Here is a 19,791-nt window from a genome sequence, read left to right on the forward strand (position 1 = left end):
GGAGATAATGGTTTTAGGTTGATGACATTTTATCAGGTTATTGATTCTATTAAATGTTAACTCTATTTCTCTAAATGCTGCTTGAATTATTGAGTATTTCCCAAGTGTTCTTTTATTTCATCTTAAAATATATGGTCAGTTTTCTCATGAACATTGATGACACCCATTTGTTCTTCACCCTGACCTTTCCCAACCAGTCCACTTTCTTGAAATTATGGGATTGCATATCCAACCTCCAGTGCTGCATGAACAAAAATTTCTTCCAGTTTAACGGAGATATCAAAGCCATTATGTTCAGCCCCATTTCAAACACTTATCCAATCACTGATTCAATCCCTCTCCCTGGCAACTGTCTAAATTTTTTTACAATTTTATTTACAGCGTGGTAACAGGCCCTTCTGGACCAACGAGTCTGTGCCGCCCATTTTAAACCCCAAATGTTCACTCTCTTGACACACTCTTCAAACAGATGTCTGAACCATCACTAAATGTCCATTTTCATTTCCATAACAATGCCCAACCCCATCCCTGTCTCAATGCTGTTGAAACCCTCATGCATTGCTATTGTTACCTTTAGACTTAACTAATTCAACTTAATTTTCACTAGTCTCTCTTGTTCTTTTCTCTGTAAACTCAAATTCATCTAAATCTCTGGTACCTATGTCCACTTTTGTCTCAAATCCTGTTCACTAATTACACCTTGTTGGCCTGCATTAGTTCCCAGTTAAACAAACTTCAATTTTAAGATTCTCACCCTTGTTTCCAAATCCATTCACGACCTCAAGTCTGTCTATCTTTGTTATCTCCTCCAGTTCTCCAACCTTCTGTGATGTAGGGAATATTTCAGTTCTGGCCTATTGAACATCCTGAAATCAGTCACTCCAGCGCTGGTGACAAACCTTTGGTTGCCAAAGCCTAAGCTATAGAACTCCCTCCCTAAATCTCCCTGCCTCTCTACATGTCTTTTGTCCTTAAAGATGCTCCACAAAATCTATGTTTTTGATCAAACTTTTGATCACCTGTCCAAATATCAAAACTTCTTGATAATGTTCCTCTGAAGCACTTTAGGATGTTTTATTACATTAAAGGCAGAATATAATTACAAATTGTTTTACTATGTCTAGACATTGAAATGTCTCCCTGACCAGCTTCTGTCTTTCTCTAATCTCCTTTAACAAAGTTACATTTATATGGGATCTTTTGTGTTCTTTCAGAATGTCCCAAAGAGTTTACAGTTAACAAAGCAATATTGAAGCATAGTCACAATCGTAGCAAATTTGGTTGCCAATTTTGCCACACCAAGTCTCACAATTAGCAATGTGATAATAACCAGTTAATATATTTTAAAATAATTTTTATTGTGATGAATACATGCCAGGACACCTGGGGTAACTCCCTAGCTCTTGAAAGTGGTGCAATGGGATCTTTTACATTTATGAGGCCAGGAGGGCACTCAGTTTAAAGTTTTATCTGAAAGACAGCACCCCTTCCTCAGTATTGCATTTGAATGTCACTCTAGGTATTTGCACTAGTCTCCAAAGTTGGATTTGAACCTGAAATTTCACAACTCAGAGGTAAAAAGATAGATCATTCAAAGTACTGCTGCTTGATTCCTAACCCACCCTCTATTTGGCTGTACATATCCATTGATCCTTGTTGGCTCCATGTTAAGTAACAACTCAATGTTAAAATTCTTATAGCAATTGGAGCAAAAAGCTGAGATGCTGAAAATTTGAAACAAATACAGAGAACGTTGGAAGCACTCGGTAGGTTTGGAATGTTTTGCTATGTTGATGTGAGGGTTGTTGTGGTACAGAAGGCACCCTCTCTACCTCTGGCAAATAGATATGAGTCCCGTCTTGATTCTACCAATTTGTCTGTCTTCTAGCTCATGCTCAGGCTTCCTTGCAACCTTGGCTGATTTCTCATGTTGCATGAGAACACATTTTTAAAAATATTTTCTTGTCAACTTGTAACTCAAGTTGGAATCCATTAAGATTGTGAAAAGTACAACAAAAGTGCAAGTCTTTCTTGGGTTGGGGGGAGCTTTTGCTTCATTTCCCCATCACAATCTCCAGGAATCATGACAACCACTGATCACTTGACCTGAACCACTTACTTTATTTCTTCATCCATACATGCTGCTTCACCTGCTGAGTATTTCCATACATTTTCTTTTTTTACAAGACTACATGTCAGCCATTACCTGCCTCAGTTTCCTTCCTCATGTCTGGCAGTGAATCCCCTAATGTGGAGACGTTTCAGGAATATATAGATGTGTTATGTGAATGTTCACGCATTTGGAATATAGTGTGGAAAAATGTAAGGTTATCTACTTTGATAGAAAAAATAGAAAGGCGAAGTATTTTATTTAACTGGTGAGAAATTGAAAGGTGTCAATGTTCAGAGGGACCTGGGTGTCCTTGTAAACAAATCACTGGAACTTAACATGTAAGAACAGCAAGTAATTCGGAAGGCAAAGGATATGGTGGCCTCATTTCAAGAGGAGTTGAATAGAAGAGCAGAAATATCCTGCTCCAAATATTGTACAGAACCCTGGTGAGATGGCACCTAGAATATCGTGCACAGGGATAAAATCTTAAACTAAAAAATGATGTTTCTGTGATAGACAGAGTGCAGCAAAGATTCACCAAATTGACTCCTGGGATGGCAGATTTGTGGTATGGGGAGAAATCAAGCAGTCTGGACCTGTACTCTCAAGGTGGAAGAACTGGAGTTGATCTCATTTGAGACATACAAAATTCTTATTGGACTTGAAGAGATGCAATGTTGAAATATTCTCTGGTTATGGTGTCTGGAACTGGGGGGGGGGGGGGGGTGGTGGCGGGTGTCGCTGTCTCAAAGTAAAGTGTTGGCCTTTCAGGACAGAGATGGAAAGAAATTTATTTTCCCAGAGGGTAGGGAATTAGGGAATCCTTGGATTTCTCTACCCAAGATGGCTGTGAAGGGTCAGTCACTGAGAATATATTGCACTGATATCCATTGAGACCTGGGGGTACAAGTACATAGTTCCCTAAAAATAGCAACACAGGTAGGATAGTGAAGGAGGTGTTTGGGTCATTTGTCTTCATTGCAATGAGTACAAGAGTTGGGATGTCATGTTACAACTGTGCAAGTCATTGGTGAGAGTACACATGGAGTGTTGTGTCCAGTTCTGGTCACCTAGCTATAGGAAGCATTTCATTAAGCTGGAAAGGCTGCAGAAAAGATTCACAAAGATATTAGCAGGACTGGAGGGCTTGAGTTATAAGGAGAGACTGGATAGGCTGGGGCTTTTATCCCTGGAGCTTAGGAGGCTGAGAGGTGGTGTAATAGAAGATTATAAAATTATCAGGGGCACAGATAAAGTGAATGGTCACAGTCTTTTTCCCAGGGTAGGGGAGTCTAAGACGAAGGCATAGATTTAAGGCTAAAGGGCAAAGATTTTTGGGAGGTACCTGAGGGATAACTTTTTCACACAAAGGGTGGTGGATAAGTGAAATCAGCTGCCAGAGGAAGTGGTAGAGGTGGGTACAATTACAATGTTTAAAAGGCATTTGGACAGGTACATGAATAGGAAAGGTTTAGAGGGATATGGGCCAAACACAGACAAATGGGACTAGCTCAGGTAGGAAACTTGGTTGCCATGAACGAGTTGGGCTGAAGGGCTTGCTTCTGTGCTGTATAACTCTACGACTCTATATAGTTTTAAATAGTAAAGGAATTAAGTGATATAGGGTTAGTGCAGGAAAGTGGCACTGAGGTAAAAGATCAGCCATGATCTTATTGAATGGCAGAGCACGCACGAAGGCAAAATGGCCTACTCTTGCTTCTATTTCTCATGTAATACACCCCACAATAAATTCCACTGAATTTACTATCAACTATACAACATGGAACTGTGCAGTACAGGTCTTTGCTATGATGCCAATCTAAATTATCCCATCTGCCTGCACATGTAAATTATCCCTTTATTCTCTATCTGTTCATGTGTCTATTAAAATGCCTCTTAAATGTTGCTATCAGATCTGCTTCTGCCACCTTCCTTGGTAGTGCTTTCCAGGTACCTATCAGTCTGTGTAAAAAAAAAACTTGCCTTGCAGATCTCCCTTAAACTTTCCCCCTCTCACAAACCTATGCCCTCTGGTATTTGACATTTCACTTTGGGTAAAAAGACTTTGACTATCTACCCTGCCCATGCTTCTTGTAATTTTATATCCTTCTATTAGGTTGCCCCTCAGCTTCCAAAGCTCCAGAGAAAACAATTCAAGATAGTCCAATCTCTCCTTATAACAAATTTACAACTGATCTATGTCCTCCTGTAACCTTCCTCATTATCCACAACTCTCCCAATTTTTGTGTCATCTGCAAACTTACTGATCAGACCACCTATGTATAGTAACAGCATTTTTGTCAGTGAAAATAGAATGACAACAGCAAACCTTAGACACAACCAGACTCCAATCCAGGCAACATCCTGGTCAATATCTCCTGCACCCTCTCCAAGGCTTCCACATCCTTCCTATATTGTGGCAATCAGAACTGCACACAATATTCCAAATGTGGCCCAACCAAAGTTTTATACAGCTACAACACAGTTTCCCAACTTTTTTACTCATGCCCTGACCAATGAAGGCAAGCATGCCGTATGCCTTCTTTGCCACCCCGTTCACTTGTATTGCCACTTTCAGGGAGCTATGTACATCACTGTTCCTAAGCGTCCTGCCATTTACTGTATACTTTCCTCTTGCATTTGACCTCACAAATGCATCACCTTACACATGTCCAGATTAAATTCCATCTGCCAATTCTCCACCCAAATTTACAGCTGATCTATATCCTGCTGTAACCTTCCTCACTAGCCACAACTCCACCAATTTTTGTGCCATCTGCAAACATTCTAATCAGACTACCTATGTACAGTAACAGCAATTTTTTTTGGTGACAACAGCTAACCTTAGAGGAGCCAGACTTTCATGATAGCGCCACTTTTCTTGCTGGCAACAGTCGCGGCAGAAGCAGCGTGGAGTTACGACTTCCAGGCCGCTAGTAGCGCTGTGGCGAAAGTTTTGGTTGCGGGGTCTTTTTTTCCTGTCGCAAACCAAACGGTCACGGGCAGCGAGGGTCGACTTTCTCCGCAGAAGTAACAATATAATAATTGTTATTAATAGTAAAGGAACTGGTTTGCATCATGTTCCCTCAGCAACAGCAGCATTTCCAGCAGCAGCTGCTTCAGTTGCAGCAGCTCATTCATCAGCAGCGGCAACAGCACCATCGCCATCACCATCCACACCCACCGCCACCACAGCCAGGCCCCAACCGGTAAGTCCTTTCAATGAAGACGGGTTGGGAAGCTGAAAGCGATCTCGAATTGGAATGGAGTTGTTAAAAGTTTACGAAAAAGTGTGGGTAAATCCAAAATCTGATTACAATTTAACTTAAGTCATTGATACAGTAGCTGTATTTGTCTTTTTTTTGCACCTAAAACACTGGCTCTAGAATAAATAGCCGTTGGTTCGATTTGGAATTAAATTTGAAACACAAACGCTTCTAGAATTGTGATTGGAAAGGGAAAATGCATCTAACCACATTCAGAGAAGTAAACCAGATTGACTCTCCACCGAGTGAGTGCAGGCAGTGATGTCGAGGTTGCCCAGGTGAATTCACAAGATCTTGTTGGAGCTCCTATTTATCCCTGAACTGGTATCACTAAAACAAATGACCTAGTCATCCGTCGTTACTGTTTTATGGGATATTCCTGTGAGCAGATTAGCTGCCACGTTTCTTGGATCGTGCCAGTGTCTACACTTCAGAAGTGTTTAATTGCTTGTAAACTACTTTGGGATGTCCTGACGTCGTGAAAGCTGCTCTAGAAATGTTAGTTTTGGTTTTCAATCTTCCAACTCCCATTTATTAAAACAAGGCTGGAACTTTTGATACACTAAATGTATTTGCTGGAAATACCCATGTAAGTTTAGACGTGTGTGTATTGCCACATAAACTAGGTACCATTCCTTTGCAGAGTTGCCATTTGTAGAAGGAAAGAGTATTCCTTTTCCTGAGTCACCTGGACACGAACAAGACTTGTGAAAAGAGGCAAGACGCTATGAGTGATCCCCTTGCCACTGACCACATTTGCCCTGTGAATAACTGCTTCCACTAGGTCCAGGAGCAGATTTAACAAAACGTTCCACAACTTGCCCTCAATCTCATCACCAGATGGCAAAACATCAGGAGCACTGATGGATCCAGATGGCACAGCAGATCCTCATTTCCAGCAGAATTGAAGGCAGTTACCTTTTAGGCTATTTAAAAAAAGGTATTGTAAGTGGTACAGTTCTAGGGAAAAATGTTGGCCATAGGCAGAGCAAGTTAATTAGGATTTGCAGAAGGTTAAGTACAGTTTAATTATTTTAGGTGCACACTGGTACTCACATCTGAAAGATAATTACACTTTAAAGCTCTGATTTGAGGCGTATGGTCCTGGGTCAGATATCGTTCCTTTTGACATAACATTTTTAACACCGTGGGAAAGTGATGTTTACTTTGCTTCATTGTTGAACGAGGCAAACAGTTCTAAGTACCAGAGCTGACCCTTAGTGGCCTGGACTCGGATTGCGAGTGGTTTATTCAAGTGCATGCCGGAAAGTGGCTTGAAGGCTCTTCCACCGAGTTACAAATAGTCATGGCATTTGTACAGAAAATACAGCTGCATGCCCTGTATAGGTGGACAACTAGCTTTGATTTATTTATTGCTGGGTCATCCATATTTATTGTCTTCTGAGAGTCTGAGATTGTTTAGCTGATCATTTGCTCCTCGCCTGTTTTGTGCACAGGTGTGTGTGTACATTTTGTGTCCTACATATTAGCCCCAGGCTAAAGTCTTAAACTGCTTATGTGATCTATCTTTACCCTCTTGACTATTTTATGTCTCTATGCTCTGTAAACATCTTCAGTCTCTCTTTAAATGAAATTACTTATCCTTCACCATACAAATGCACTTTAAAATTGTGTGTTTTCATTCATTGAGACTTAAAATAGCAACTTTCCAACTTGGACAAAAACATGCTTGTAACGTGCCCAAGCTGACTCCAAATTGGTTTTGTGTCTGGAACAATAAAAAAACTCAAAACGAAGAATAATTAAAATCTATGTACTCCATTTATTTAAAAGATTACTGTAACAATATGAGTGGTGCTTTGAGTATGAGCATTCTAAAACAGAACATGACAATGTAATCAGATAAAACTTGCCACCATGTACAAAAAAACTAGAATTAGATTGGCATCTAAAAGATAGGCTAAAGATTGTCTTAAAGGAGATGTGGGGCATGAAGAGTTTGAGTGAAGGCAAAGGATGTAGGGGATATGTAAAAGGCAGTTAGAGAAATACTGAAGGGTAAATGGTGAGTGAGTTGAGGCCATGGAATGATTTGAATACAAGGATGAGAGTTGTAAAATCATGATGTTCAATGCCCAGAATCAGTACAAGGCAGTGAGAATGGGTGATGCATGAACAGCAGCATCTGCTGCAGAATTGGCTCTATAAAGTAATGCAGTTGAAATCTGGAAACATTGCATTTAAGTCACTGTGTTAATGTTCCTCTGACAATGCAAGCAGAACCTGTTTTTCTTGCACACATGTAACACATGATAGTGAGGGAAGCAATGAAAATGCTGTACTGAGCACTTCTAATTGACGCCTAATACTGCTGCAGTTTCTAGGAGCAGGTGGTGTAGCAGACCTCATTGTAAATAAGGTGCATTGCATTCCAGACACAACAGTCTGTTAGGTTAATGGTTTGCTCACATGTAACCCACAGACAGAAATTAAACAGCATATGCGGAAAAGGGAGTCACAAGATGAATTTGTTGTCAGTTTGCTCCAAGGTATTTAGTATGAGGACATTGATTCAATTAGCCTTCCAGTGGACTTGGAGGATTTTGCAGAGACAGCATTTGTGATAGCTCTCTGGTGCTCTGAGGTGTTTGCTTCAGGTAGTCCACGCCTCAGAAGCATATCACTGTTGCCTAGTATTCCATAAATTTTGTGCTAAACCTAAGATTTTGATCTTCAAACATCCTCTTCTTCAGTTGACCAAAGTTTGTGCTGGGCATATTAATGGCAATGGTGAATTTCATCACTGAGGAGTGTCCATTTTTCCAGTGTCTTGCCTTGAACTTTTAGAACCATAGAACAATACAGCACAATACAGGCCTTTCGGCCCACCATGTTGTGCCAACCTTCAAACCACTCCTAAGACTATCTAACCCCTTTCTCCCGCGTATCCCTCTATCTTAAATTCCTCCATATGCTTATCTAACAATCTCTTGAACTTTGACCAACGTATCAGCCTCCACCACCATCCCAGGCAGCACATTCCACGCACCAACCACTCTCTGGGTGAAAAACCTCCCTCTGACGTCTCCCTTGAACTTCCCACCCATTACCTTAAAGCCATGCCCTCTTGTATTGAGCATTGGTACCCTGGGCAAGAGGCGCTGGCTGTCCACTCTATCTATTCCTCTCAATATTTTGTATACCTCTATCACGTCTCCCCTCATCCTCCTCCTCTCCAGTGAGTAAAGCCCTAGCTCTTTCGGTCTCTCTTCATAATCCATACTCTCTAATCCAGGCAGCGTCCTGGTAGATCTCCTCTGCACCCTTTCCAACGCCTCCACGTCCTTCCTATAATGAGGCGACCAGAACTGGACACAGTACTCCAAGTGTGGTCTAACCAGAGTTCTGTAAAGCTGTATCATTACTTCGCGGCTCTTAAACTCGATCCCACGACTTATGGAAACTAACATCCCATAAGCTTTCTTAACTACCCTATCCACCTGTGTGGCAACTTTCAGTGATCTGTGGATATGAACCCACAGATCCCTCTGCTCCTCTAAACTGCCCAGAATCCTGCCATTTACCTTGTATTCCGCCTTGGAGTTTGTCCTTCCAAAGTGTACCACCTCACACTTCTCCAGATTGAACGCCATCTGCCACTTGTCAGCCCAGCTCTGCATCCTATCAATATCCCTCTGTAAGCTTCGACTGCCCTCCACACTATCCACAACACCACCGATCTTTGTGTCATCTGCAAACTTGCTAACCCACCCTTCCACCCCCTCATCTAAGTCATTAATAAATATCACAAAAAGTAGAGGTCCCAGAACCGATCCCTGTGGAACACCACTAGTCATAGCCCTCCAATCCGAATGCACTCCCTCCACCACAACCCTCTGCTTTCTACAGGCAAGCCAATTCTGAATCCACACAGCCAAGCCTCCCTGGATCCCTTGGCTTCTGACCTTCTGAAGAAGCCTACCATGCGGAACCTTGTCAAACGCCTTACTAAAATCCATGTAGACCACCTCTACTGCACTACCCTCATCAATCTTCCTGGTCACCTCCTCAAAGAACCTTATCAGGCTAGTGAGGCAAGATCTTCCCTTCACAAAGCCATGCTGGCTGTCCCTAATCAGTCCATGATTCTCTAAATGATCATAGATCCTATCTCTTAGAATCCTTTCTAGCAGTTTACCCACCACAGATGTAAGGCTCTCTGGTCTGTAATTCCCTGGACTATCCCTACTACCTTTTTTGAATAAGGGGACAACATTCGCCACCCTCCAATCCTCCGGTACCATCCCCGTTGACAACAAGGACTCAAAGATCCTAGCCAACGGTTCAGCAGTCTCCTCCCTCGCCTCCCGAAGCAGCCTGGGGAATATTCCGTCAGGCCCCAGGGACTTGTCTGTCCTAATATTTTCTAACAGCTCCCAACACATCCTCTCTCGATATCTACATACTCTAGAACATTACCCTTACTAACACTGTCCTCAGCGTCATCAAGACCCCTCTCCTTGGTGAATACTGAAGAGAAGTATTCATTGAGAACCTCACCCACTTCCACAGCTTCCAGGCACATCTTCCCACCTTTGTCTTTAATCAGACCTACTTTTACTCTAGCCATCCTTCTGCTCTTCACGTACGAGTAAAAAGCCTTGGGATTCGCCTTAACCCTACTTGCCAAAGCCTTTTCATGTCCCCTTCTGGCTCTCCTCAGCCCCTTCTTAAATTCCTTCCTTGCTGCTCTATATTCCTCATGATCCCTATCTGATCCTTGCTGCTTACACCTTAGGTATGCTGCCTTCTTCTTCCTAACTAGTTGTTCCACCTCTCTTGTCACCCATGGTTCCTTCACCCTGCCATTCCTTCTCTGCCTCACTGGGACAAATTTATCCCTAACATCCTGCAAGAGATTCCTGAACAACGACCACATCTCCACAGTACATTTCCCTTCAAAAATGTCATCCCAATTTACGCTCTCAAGTTCTCGCCTCATAGCCTCATAATTCGCCTTTCCCCAATTAAATATGTTCCCATCCTCTTTGCTCCTATCCCTGTCCATGACAATGCTAAAGGTTATTGAGCAGTAGTCACTGTCCCCCAAATGCTCACCCACCAATAGATCTGTCACCTGACCCAGTTCATTACCTAAAACTAGATCTAATATGGCATCCCCTCTAGTCGGCCTGTCAACGTACTGTGACAGGAATCCGTCCTGGACACACTTAAACCTTTGGCACTAAGCAGGTGCCAATCAATATTTGGGAAGTTGAAGTCTCCCACGATAATAACCCTGTTATTTTTGCATCTTTCCAAAATCTGCCTCCCAATCCGCTTCTCAGTATCCCTACTGCTACCGGGGGGGGGGGGGGGGGGGGGGGGGGGGGGGGGGGGGTGCTCTACTGGGCTCTCCCAGTAGAGTAATTGCTCCTTTCTTGTTCCTAACTTCCACCCATATTGACTCTAGAGAGGATCCTTCTACATTATCCACCCTTTCTGCAGCTGTAATAGTGTCCCTGACCAGTATCACCACCCCTCCTCCTCTTCTTCCCCCCCCCCCCCCCCCCATGCCTTTTAAAACACTGAAAACCAGGAATATTTGACATCCATTCCTGCCCTGGTGTCAGTCATGTCTCTGTAATAGCCACAATATCGTAGTCCCATGTACTTATCCAAGCACTCAGTTCATCTCCCTTATTCCTGATGCTTCTTGCATTTAAGTGAATGCACTTTAGCCCATCCACCTTACTACTTTTATAGCCTGTACTCTGCTTCTCCTTCCTCAAAGCCTCTCTACCTGTTAGATCTGACTTTTCCCCATCCCCTTCTTCCTCTGACCTACTCCTCTAGTTCCCATCCCCCTCGCAAACTAGTTTAAACCCTCCCGAACCACCCTAGCAAACCTGCCTGCAAGGATATTGGCCCCCCTCAGGTTTGGGTGTAACCCGTCCTCTCTGTACAGGTCCCACCTTCCCCAGAAGAGATCCCAATGATCCAAAAATCTAAAACCTTCCCTCCTGCACCAACTTCTCAGCCATGCATTTATTTGCCATCTCCTCCTATTCCTACCTTCACTATCGCGTGGCACTGGCAGCAATCCTGAGATTGCTACCCTTGAGGTCCTGTTCTTCAGCCTTCTGCCTAGCTCTCTAAACTCACTTTTCAGGACCTCATCCCTCTTCCTACCTATGTCGTTGGTACCAACGTGAACCATGACTTCTGGCTGTTCTCCTTCCCGCTTAAGAATCCTGTGGACCCGATCAGTGACATCCCGGACCCTGGCGCCTGGGAGGCAACATACCATCCGGGATTCATGCTCACTGCCACAGAACCTCCTATCCGTTTCCCTGACTATCGAGTCCCCTATCACTACTCCCTTCCTCTTCTCCTCCACTCCCTTCCTCTTCTCCTCCCTTCCCTTCTGAGCAGCAGGACCAGTCCCAGAGACCTGGCTACTGCTGCTTGATCCCTGCAAGTCATCCCCCTCAACAGCCTCCAAAGCGGAAAACCTGTTACTGAGGGGCACAGCCTCTGGGGTCCTCTGCGCTATCTGCCTGTTCATTTTCTTTTTCCTTTTCTCTCCCCTGACAGTCACCCTTCTATCTACTTCCTGGACCCCAGAAGTACCTGCTCTAAGGGGGGGTGACTGTCTCCTGATGTACAGCATCTTTTATTATCTGAGAATGAAATTTGACACAAGGGTTAGTAGAGGATGTTGCACAGCCAACATTAAGTGTAAGGCCCACCTTTTGTGTATGAGTCGATGATGACACAGACCTTGGCCTCCGTGGATGAGCAAACAGAAGCATTGTCTGCATACTGTAACTCGGCTACAAAGATGACACCTTGGTTCTAGAGTATCATTGCCAATGGTTAAATAGTTTTGCATCAGTTCTGGAGATCACTTCCTCTCTAGGATTTTTTTGGAGGTATTTTTCAGCATTACAGCAATAAAGATTGAAGGAAGTGCTGGGGCAATAATGCAACCTTATTTGTCACTGGTGTTCTCTGAGATTGACTCTGCAGGATTATGGCTTACGGCTTACATGCAATTACAAAGCAAATGTAAGATGTTGGTGAATTTCTGTGGGCAGCAGAATTTGAGGAGAGTGCTACACGGACCCTGCCAGCTGATGGAGTTGAAGATAAGCCATGTATAGTGGTTAATGCTGCTTCCTGTATTTCTCTTGGAATTGTTGTGCATTGAAGAATATGTCCACTGAGCCTTCAGAAAAGGGTGTGGCACTTCACCCACTAGGAGGAGGCAGCTGAGGAGGACCCCAATGATAACTTTCCCTGTAGCAGACAATAAGGTAACACCCCTGTAGTTGGCATAGTTGGACTTGTCTCCTTTCTTGATGACATGACATGACATGATATGTGACAGCATTTCTGAGGACCTATATCCTACTCCTTGTATATCCTATTCTTTCCAGATATGGACAATGAGATTATGGATTCATGACCAAAGTTCTTCACTACAAAATTTTAGATCTTCTGTGAAGATACCATCTGAGCTGAGGACTTGTTTTTTATTTCCGATATGACTTTTTAATCTCTTGTTGGTCAGGAGTGGCAAGCAAGCTTGGATCAAAAAGGTTGCTGTGGGGTGGAGTCAAGGATACTTGCTTCAAGGACAGTGTCATGGTTGGGGAGGTTGAGTGAGTGTCCTTCATAAGTTTCACTCCATTCTTGGCTGTCAGTGGAATGGAGCCTTGTTTAGGCCATAGACCTCAAAGCTTTGAAGGTCTAATTACACTAGGTCCACTCCATTAGGTTGGTCATGTCTAGCTGATGGAGTTGGACACCAAATTTCCAAAATAGACTCTTTATTACAATCTGTGTTTCAGGAAGAGAATACTAGGTGGAAAGAGGAAAAGATTCAAGGATGTTCTTGGAGCCTCTTTAGACAAGATGCAACATCCCTGCTGATGCCTGGCAATTCCTTGCCCATAACTGTTCAAAGGAGCATTTGAGATAGTATTGAGAATCTTGAGTACTTGCAACTTCATGTCCATGTATCTGAAACACACAGAAGCCCAGCACAAACAAGAGAAGGAGCACCACCACATCACAAACTACCTGCCTGCCCATCCTTTTTGGTATCCTGAGTCTCATCTGTGGAAGACTCTGAGGTTCCCACGTTGGTCTTGTCACTCGCCACAGACCTCACAAATCAGAGTGGACATAAGTCATTCTCAATCCAGAGAGTCTGCTTAAGAGGAAGAAGGGATATGTTTTGGAGACTTTTCTTTCCATTTGTGTCATACCTTGTATCCTCTTGTCTACTTAAATATTACCTAGGTTGAGTCTGTTTATAAAAACTACTTTTAATTTAAAAGAAATTCTATATGCAAAATAGATTTTCAGTTTTGTCCATCTGATTTGAAATTAATCCAAATCTCAGGGTTGCTACTATTTTTTCTAGTGTACTAAGGAGCAAGAATTCCTTGATGTGTGGAAATTTGTTGATGTCTTAAAACGTGCAAGTGAGATTCTTGGCCGTCAAGTATCTTGAAAGCAATTCTGACATAGTTGGTTTACTTTTTTTTGTTGTAGATTAATTTGCCACAAAGCTAGGACTTTCCCTTGTATTATCAATGGATGGTTTTTGTTGTAAGTGGTTACTATTCCATTCCTATCCATGTGAGTTTCAAGACTAAATTTGCTTCAGCAAATTAAAGGATAGTTTGAATTGCTGTCAAGATTCTTCCAATGGAAAAGCAATTGTTATAGTTTTCAAAATACATGCAGCCTCTAAGTGACATTTCCTTCAGTTTCCATTGTTTTATAAAAGTGCCAAGCCTGTTTTTTTTTTAATCACACAGAAGTTACTAACGTTTCCATACATCTACAATCCGTGGGCAAGTATTTAAGTTCTGCTCCCACAAATGGAATTTTCCAAAGTACTCTTTGAAAAAGTTTTGAAGAAAAGAACATTGAGCCTTCATGACCTCAGAATGTGCCATAGCCAGACAATGGAGTGTAGGAACTACAAGAAAAGTGCGAGTTGTTTTGTGCACAGCCAAGTCCCAAAAGCATCAATATTATTGTTGACCTGACGATCTATTTCACTGGTTGAGGGATGAATGTTCCCCAGAATCCTTGGAGCACATCACTCTCCTTAAAAATACTGACGTAGGATCTTTTGGGTCTTAATTTATTATCTCATCCAAAGATGGCATCTCCGACAGCAAAATTATCCCTCAGTACTCCTATGGTAGTAGAAATCTAAATGATGTGCTGAGGGCTCTGGATGGGATCTCAAACCATAGTCTCTAAATTATAGTTCCAAGTACCACGCACTGAGCCACAGCTGTTTTTACAACACAATTCCAATGTCAAAATGATAGACAAGTGATGCAATTAGAGTCATAGAGCACAGAAACAGGATCCTTAGCCCAGCATGTCCATGCCACCCATCCAAACTAATCCCATTTACCAGCACTTGCTCTGTAGCCTTCAGGAGCATTTCATATATAAAAACAATTCAGATTGTGGCTTCATAAGTCTGTTAGGAAATGAAATGCTACACCTGCATCCCATGCTGTGATTAGGGATCTGACTAATAATGTTACCAACTGTAAATTTAAAAATACTAAATTCAAAAGCTTACCAAGGTGTGTTTCAAAGGTTTTATGCCCCTGTTTCAGGAAGCAGTACTTCAAAGCCTTCATAATGGATGTGCCTTTGCATCTTAATACAAGATTGCCCACTTCTGCCATTGTTGGAAGGATGCATTTAGGAAGTTAATAGTGTGATTTCACTGCTGTATTTTGAATACTTGATAGATGTGATGATATTTCCATTTTTATTCCCAGCAGGCACAATTGTGTCATGAAAATGTTGTCTTTTGCACACAATGAACCAAAGAAATGATTTTGGCAACTTCACATGCTTATGAGCCTGACGTGATATACATCAGAGCCGTACTGTCAGACTATAATAGGAACCTAAAGAATGATGATCATTTAAATGCCTGTGTTTGAATAGGGAAAATCCACAATAAAAAAAAGAGAATAAAATGTTCCAATGGAGAATTGAAATTCCAGATCGGGTATTAATTGGTACATAGACAGATGGTTGTGTAATACAATCCTTTAATGAATTGCCACTAAACTCATTAAAATTGCTGGTGTCACTTATTGTGTATCAGAAAACTATAATCTGTTAGAGTTTTACTTTAATCCAGGAATAATTGTGCCTGTTGGGAAAATATTTGTTTTTAAAATGTATATAATTTTCTTTGTAGGGCTATGCAGCAACAGCCACAAAAGTATCATCACCACCATCCTCACCAACAGCAGCGGCACCAGCATCGTCAGCAGCAGCAACAGCAGCAAGAGCAACTGCCTCAGTTAAACCTACATCCATCCAGTCAAGCTTCACTCCTAAATCCTAATCCTATGCTACAACGTGCCCTGATAATGCAGCAGATGCAAGGTGGGATCATGCTTTGAAAGTTATTAACAAGTATACACTGTGCTGTGACCATAATAGATTGCTATTTTAATACTGTAGCAACAAATGAAATGTTCATCTCTTAGTAAACTTTTAAACAGTGCTTTACTGTTGGTGACCTCTTCATTATGAAAATAAAATAAGACCAAAAAAAAAGGAAAATGAGTGCAGATGTATTTTAATGAGTTTGCTTACATCTCATCAAAGTTATGCGAGTCTGCAGTATAATTTTTTTTGGGTTCTACTAAATACATTAATTAAAAAAAAATACATTCCGCTCCAATAAAATACACACAGATAGGGTTCAACAACATTTCCTGAGCAATTGTTTAACTAAACAAAGAGGGTGGTTTTGATAGTATAGTGATTAGAATCATTGGTTATTTGCCAAGTACATTAAGTTTAAATCTAAGCTGCAGTCATAGTATTTTGAATTACATTTTTGTGGTTTGCCAATTTTCAGCTTTTGTGCGCAACATTAAAGTATGGTTGGGGCTTGTGATCTGTAATTTCATAATATTCTGCAACAAATTTTGTTTTTACTGGTACAATTTCTGCCTCAAGCACCTTGACTTTTATCTCTTTAAAAGTGTAACTTTTATGAAATTAGTGTTTTTGTCAATCATTGAATTTCATTATGTTGCACCATTTTAAGATATAAGCATGAAATGGATGATTAAAGCAGAGCAGGAGAAAATGTGTTTCTCTCAATTTGTCACATTTTCTTTCGGGGTGCCACAAGGATCAATACTGAGTTTTCGGTATATTCAATCAACATTTAATGACTTGGATATGTAGAGTGGTTATCAGTTTGACCAATTTGTCTTCTCAGCAATGAATGCATTTTTTTAAAAACTTAAATCACTTGTGTTTTTTGAGATGCCGATTATTGCTTGTCAAGTATTGTTTATATCTGTTACGTATTCTAACCACATTATCATTCCTTAACTTGGAAATAATTCTGACAGTGACTCAAGTCCAATTTAAATTTCACTGCCTTTTCTGTAGGATTGTCGGTTACTATTTTAACCTACTATTTCTGAACTAACATGAACCTTTTAACTGCATGATTAGATTCTGTGGGAAAGTGATCCAATTACATCCTAAAAAAAAAGTTATTTTTGGATTGTTCTGAATTTGCAGCTGCTACTTCACATTAATTTAAAGTCCTTTCCAGATTATCAAGGTCAGGGAAAATATACTTTATTTAGTTGTGATATTTTGGTATTGTATTTAAAGTATGATGTTTGACTTATGGACTGGAAGCCTTTAGAGATGCTGATGATTTGCCTGGTGTGTACCTGTTTAGATGATAAAATATTTTATATACATTTATAATGTTGATTACATAAATTGGGCAACCCAATGGGAAACATTTTTTTAAGTGTGTTGTCCTTAATGAAACAGACCTACCATTCTAACTACTGAATGTAAAATACTGTTTTCATAGTTTCTCTATGTTGCTAACATATCATGTTTCCTTAATCTCTGATTCTCACAAATTCAATTTTACAGGTGGTCTTCATGGATACAGCATGTCTACACCAGGTCTACAGCCCTTCTTCCCACCAGGATCCAGAGCATCAATTCTTGGCACCCCTCCCCTTGGCATCCAGCTGCAGACACCTCGCATCAGATTTGGGAACCAACTCTTCCAACAACATAATCGTGGATTCAACAAAGTAAGAGGAAAGCTCATTACAATGGTGTGATTCAGTGCTTATGGGGGAAAAGATTGACATAGGTGAATGTGTTTTAAGTATTGCACAAATCTTTATAGTAAATGGGTAAGCGTCAGATTTTCTGGTTTTTGATTGGAGAGTTGAGACATCCAACCAAATGGCCAAAATATCAACTTCTTTGGATAGATTTTATCTGGAAAGAGTGTTCTCCAAAGCTAGGTTGATGCAAGCCATTAGAGTTAATTCAGTTGAAAGTAATGGAAAAATGTTTATGTCCTCAAAACAGTTAGTGTGAGAAATGAGCTCAACTTAAAAAAAAATGTAACCCGTAGTTCCATTCCAATGACTTGACTGCTAATCCCTGAACAAGAATTGTAATGGATTCTCTGTAAGATAAATACATGGATGAAAGACCATTCGGGTCTTTTTGTTCTGTATTGTGCAGGATATTCTTGACAATGGTTTCCAAACGTGCCACTTTTACCAGCTAACAGGGCAAAGGCAATGTATTCATAAGAATGCCTTTAGCACTAACGCCCAGCAAATACTTCATTGTACCTACAATGTTGCTGCATTGAAATCCTGTGCATCTTGTGACACTGTGAGAGTAGGTTCACATGAACAATGATTATGAAAGGTTAGCCATCTCCTTCGTGATGGCACTTAAGTTTACATTGAAGCCTTATGGTACAGTTTTATTTTAATGAACCAGCAATTAAAAATAGCCTGAAATAAAAACAGTGCAGAAAAAAACTCAGCAGGTCAGACGGCATCTACAGAAAGGGAAACAGCCTTTCAGATTGAAGACCCTTCATCAGAACTGAGGAAGAGAGAAAGCAAGTTAGTCAAAGTAGCAGAGATGGTGGGGAAGGATAATGAATGGAACAAAGGACATGCCTGTAGTAGGGAGAAATGAGGGTGGTTTATGGTGATTTTTTTTTTAAATAGCACAGTCAATGATCTGTGACCAAATAATGATTGTAATACCCAATTATAGTTAAAGTAAAGAAAAAGTTAGTCCAGTTGGAGTTTCTGCTGCACATGAAACCTTTAGTTTTGCATTCCTGTAGAACATTTTGTGACTCCCTCCTCCCTTGTTAGGATTTCTTTTGATGATGGTCTTCCAGTACAGCATTGACGATATCAGTGCTGAAATACTTGGTGGACACAAGGTAGAAGGTGGGGAGGCTGGGGATGGCTTCAAGCCAGGGAAACTTGCATCAAGACTACAGTTAACAGTGGTTTATGCACAAAGCATTATACAAATTCCAGACATCCAAAACCAAAAAAAATTGCAAGTTCTGAAAATATCAAATGACATCTGGACAAAGGTCATTGACATGAAAGATTAACTCTTTCTCTCTCTCTCATGCTATCTAATCTGAATCTTTCTAATGTTCTGTATTTTGTTGCTATCACTCAGAAATGACTTATAAGAGCAACATCCCAAGGTTAATTGGCCACTATGTTTTGGCTCTAGTGTGTAAGTGAGTGGTAGAATCTGGAGTTGATGGGAATGTGGGCAAAATAAAATAAGGTTGGTGTAAATGGGTACTTAATGGTCAGTGTGGACTCAGTGGGCCAAAGGATCTGTGCATGTGCTGTGATTCTATGACTCGAACTGAGGAACTAACAGTCATTGAAAGTATTATTAGATTAAAGGCAGAGAGGGTTTAATGGATTGACACCAATACAACAGTTGTAGTGTGAATTCACTTTTTGGAATGTGACTTTTTAAAGAAACTGGGTACCTCCTTTAAAAATTTATTTCCTCAGTCTGCATTTCAGAACCAGGTATGTATCATGGATAAGTGCAGCCAATGATGAATACTTGTGTGCGTCTTCACTGGAGCTTTTTGTCTAACGTTCCAATTTGATGCCTGCACCCACATTTAATATCTAGTGCACAATTTCTCACTATATGAAAAATTTTCTGAATTGCAGGATATGAAGAGAATGCATGACATGAGAAGAGATCGCTATTCTCCACGGGAGCCTTTCCGGGCAAAAATGGATGTGAAATGGGATGCAAATAAAGTCAACACAGAGCCTGGAACAAAGCAGTCAACAGGTCCTGATTATGTCAAAGAAGTTGTGTTAATACAATCCCTGAAGCCTTAAAATCAATTGCAGAACAGAAGGGGAAAAAATCTTTAATTGCTGGCTTCCTAAAATGACTTGTCTCTTTGACAGTTTGGTAATAGATTTTTAATTATGGCATATCAAACCATTTGAGCTCTAACTGCCATGCTTACTATAGAGTTCAGATGCAGAATGCAACGGGTCAGCGTTCTTTTTACTA

At 41.0% G+C, this 19,791-nt stretch overlaps 1 protein-coding gene across 3 annotated transcripts in view; it reads left to right on the forward strand.

Moving 5' to 3' along the window:
* The first annotated feature begins 5,101 nt into the window (after nucleotides 1–5,101).
* LOC127581991 (cip1-interacting zinc finger protein-like) overlaps nucleotides 5,102–19,791 on the forward strand; it is a 45,380-nt gene continuing 30,690 nt past the window's right edge. For all 3 annotated transcript variants that reach the window (XM_052036873.1, XM_052036875.1, XM_052036876.1), the window contains exons 1-4: nucleotides 5,102–5,322; nucleotides 15,599–15,789; nucleotides 17,323–17,489; nucleotides 19,434–19,560. In XM_052036873.1, the coding sequence (XP_051892833.1) occupies nucleotides 5,192–5,322; nucleotides 15,599–15,789; nucleotides 17,323–17,489; nucleotides 19,434–19,560 (616 nt within the window). In that variant the 5' untranslated portion in view covers nucleotides 5,102–5,191. The remainder of the gene's footprint in view (nucleotides 5,323–15,598; nucleotides 15,790–17,322; nucleotides 17,490–19,433; nucleotides 19,561–19,791) is intronic.

The sequence above is a fragment of the Pristis pectinata genome, chromosome 23, assembly GCF_009764475.1.
Source record: "Pristis pectinata isolate sPriPec2 chromosome 23, sPriPec2.1.pri, whole genome shotgun sequence".
NCBI lineage: Eukaryota > Metazoa > Chordata > Chondrichthyes > Rhinopristiformes > Pristidae > Pristis > Pristis pectinata.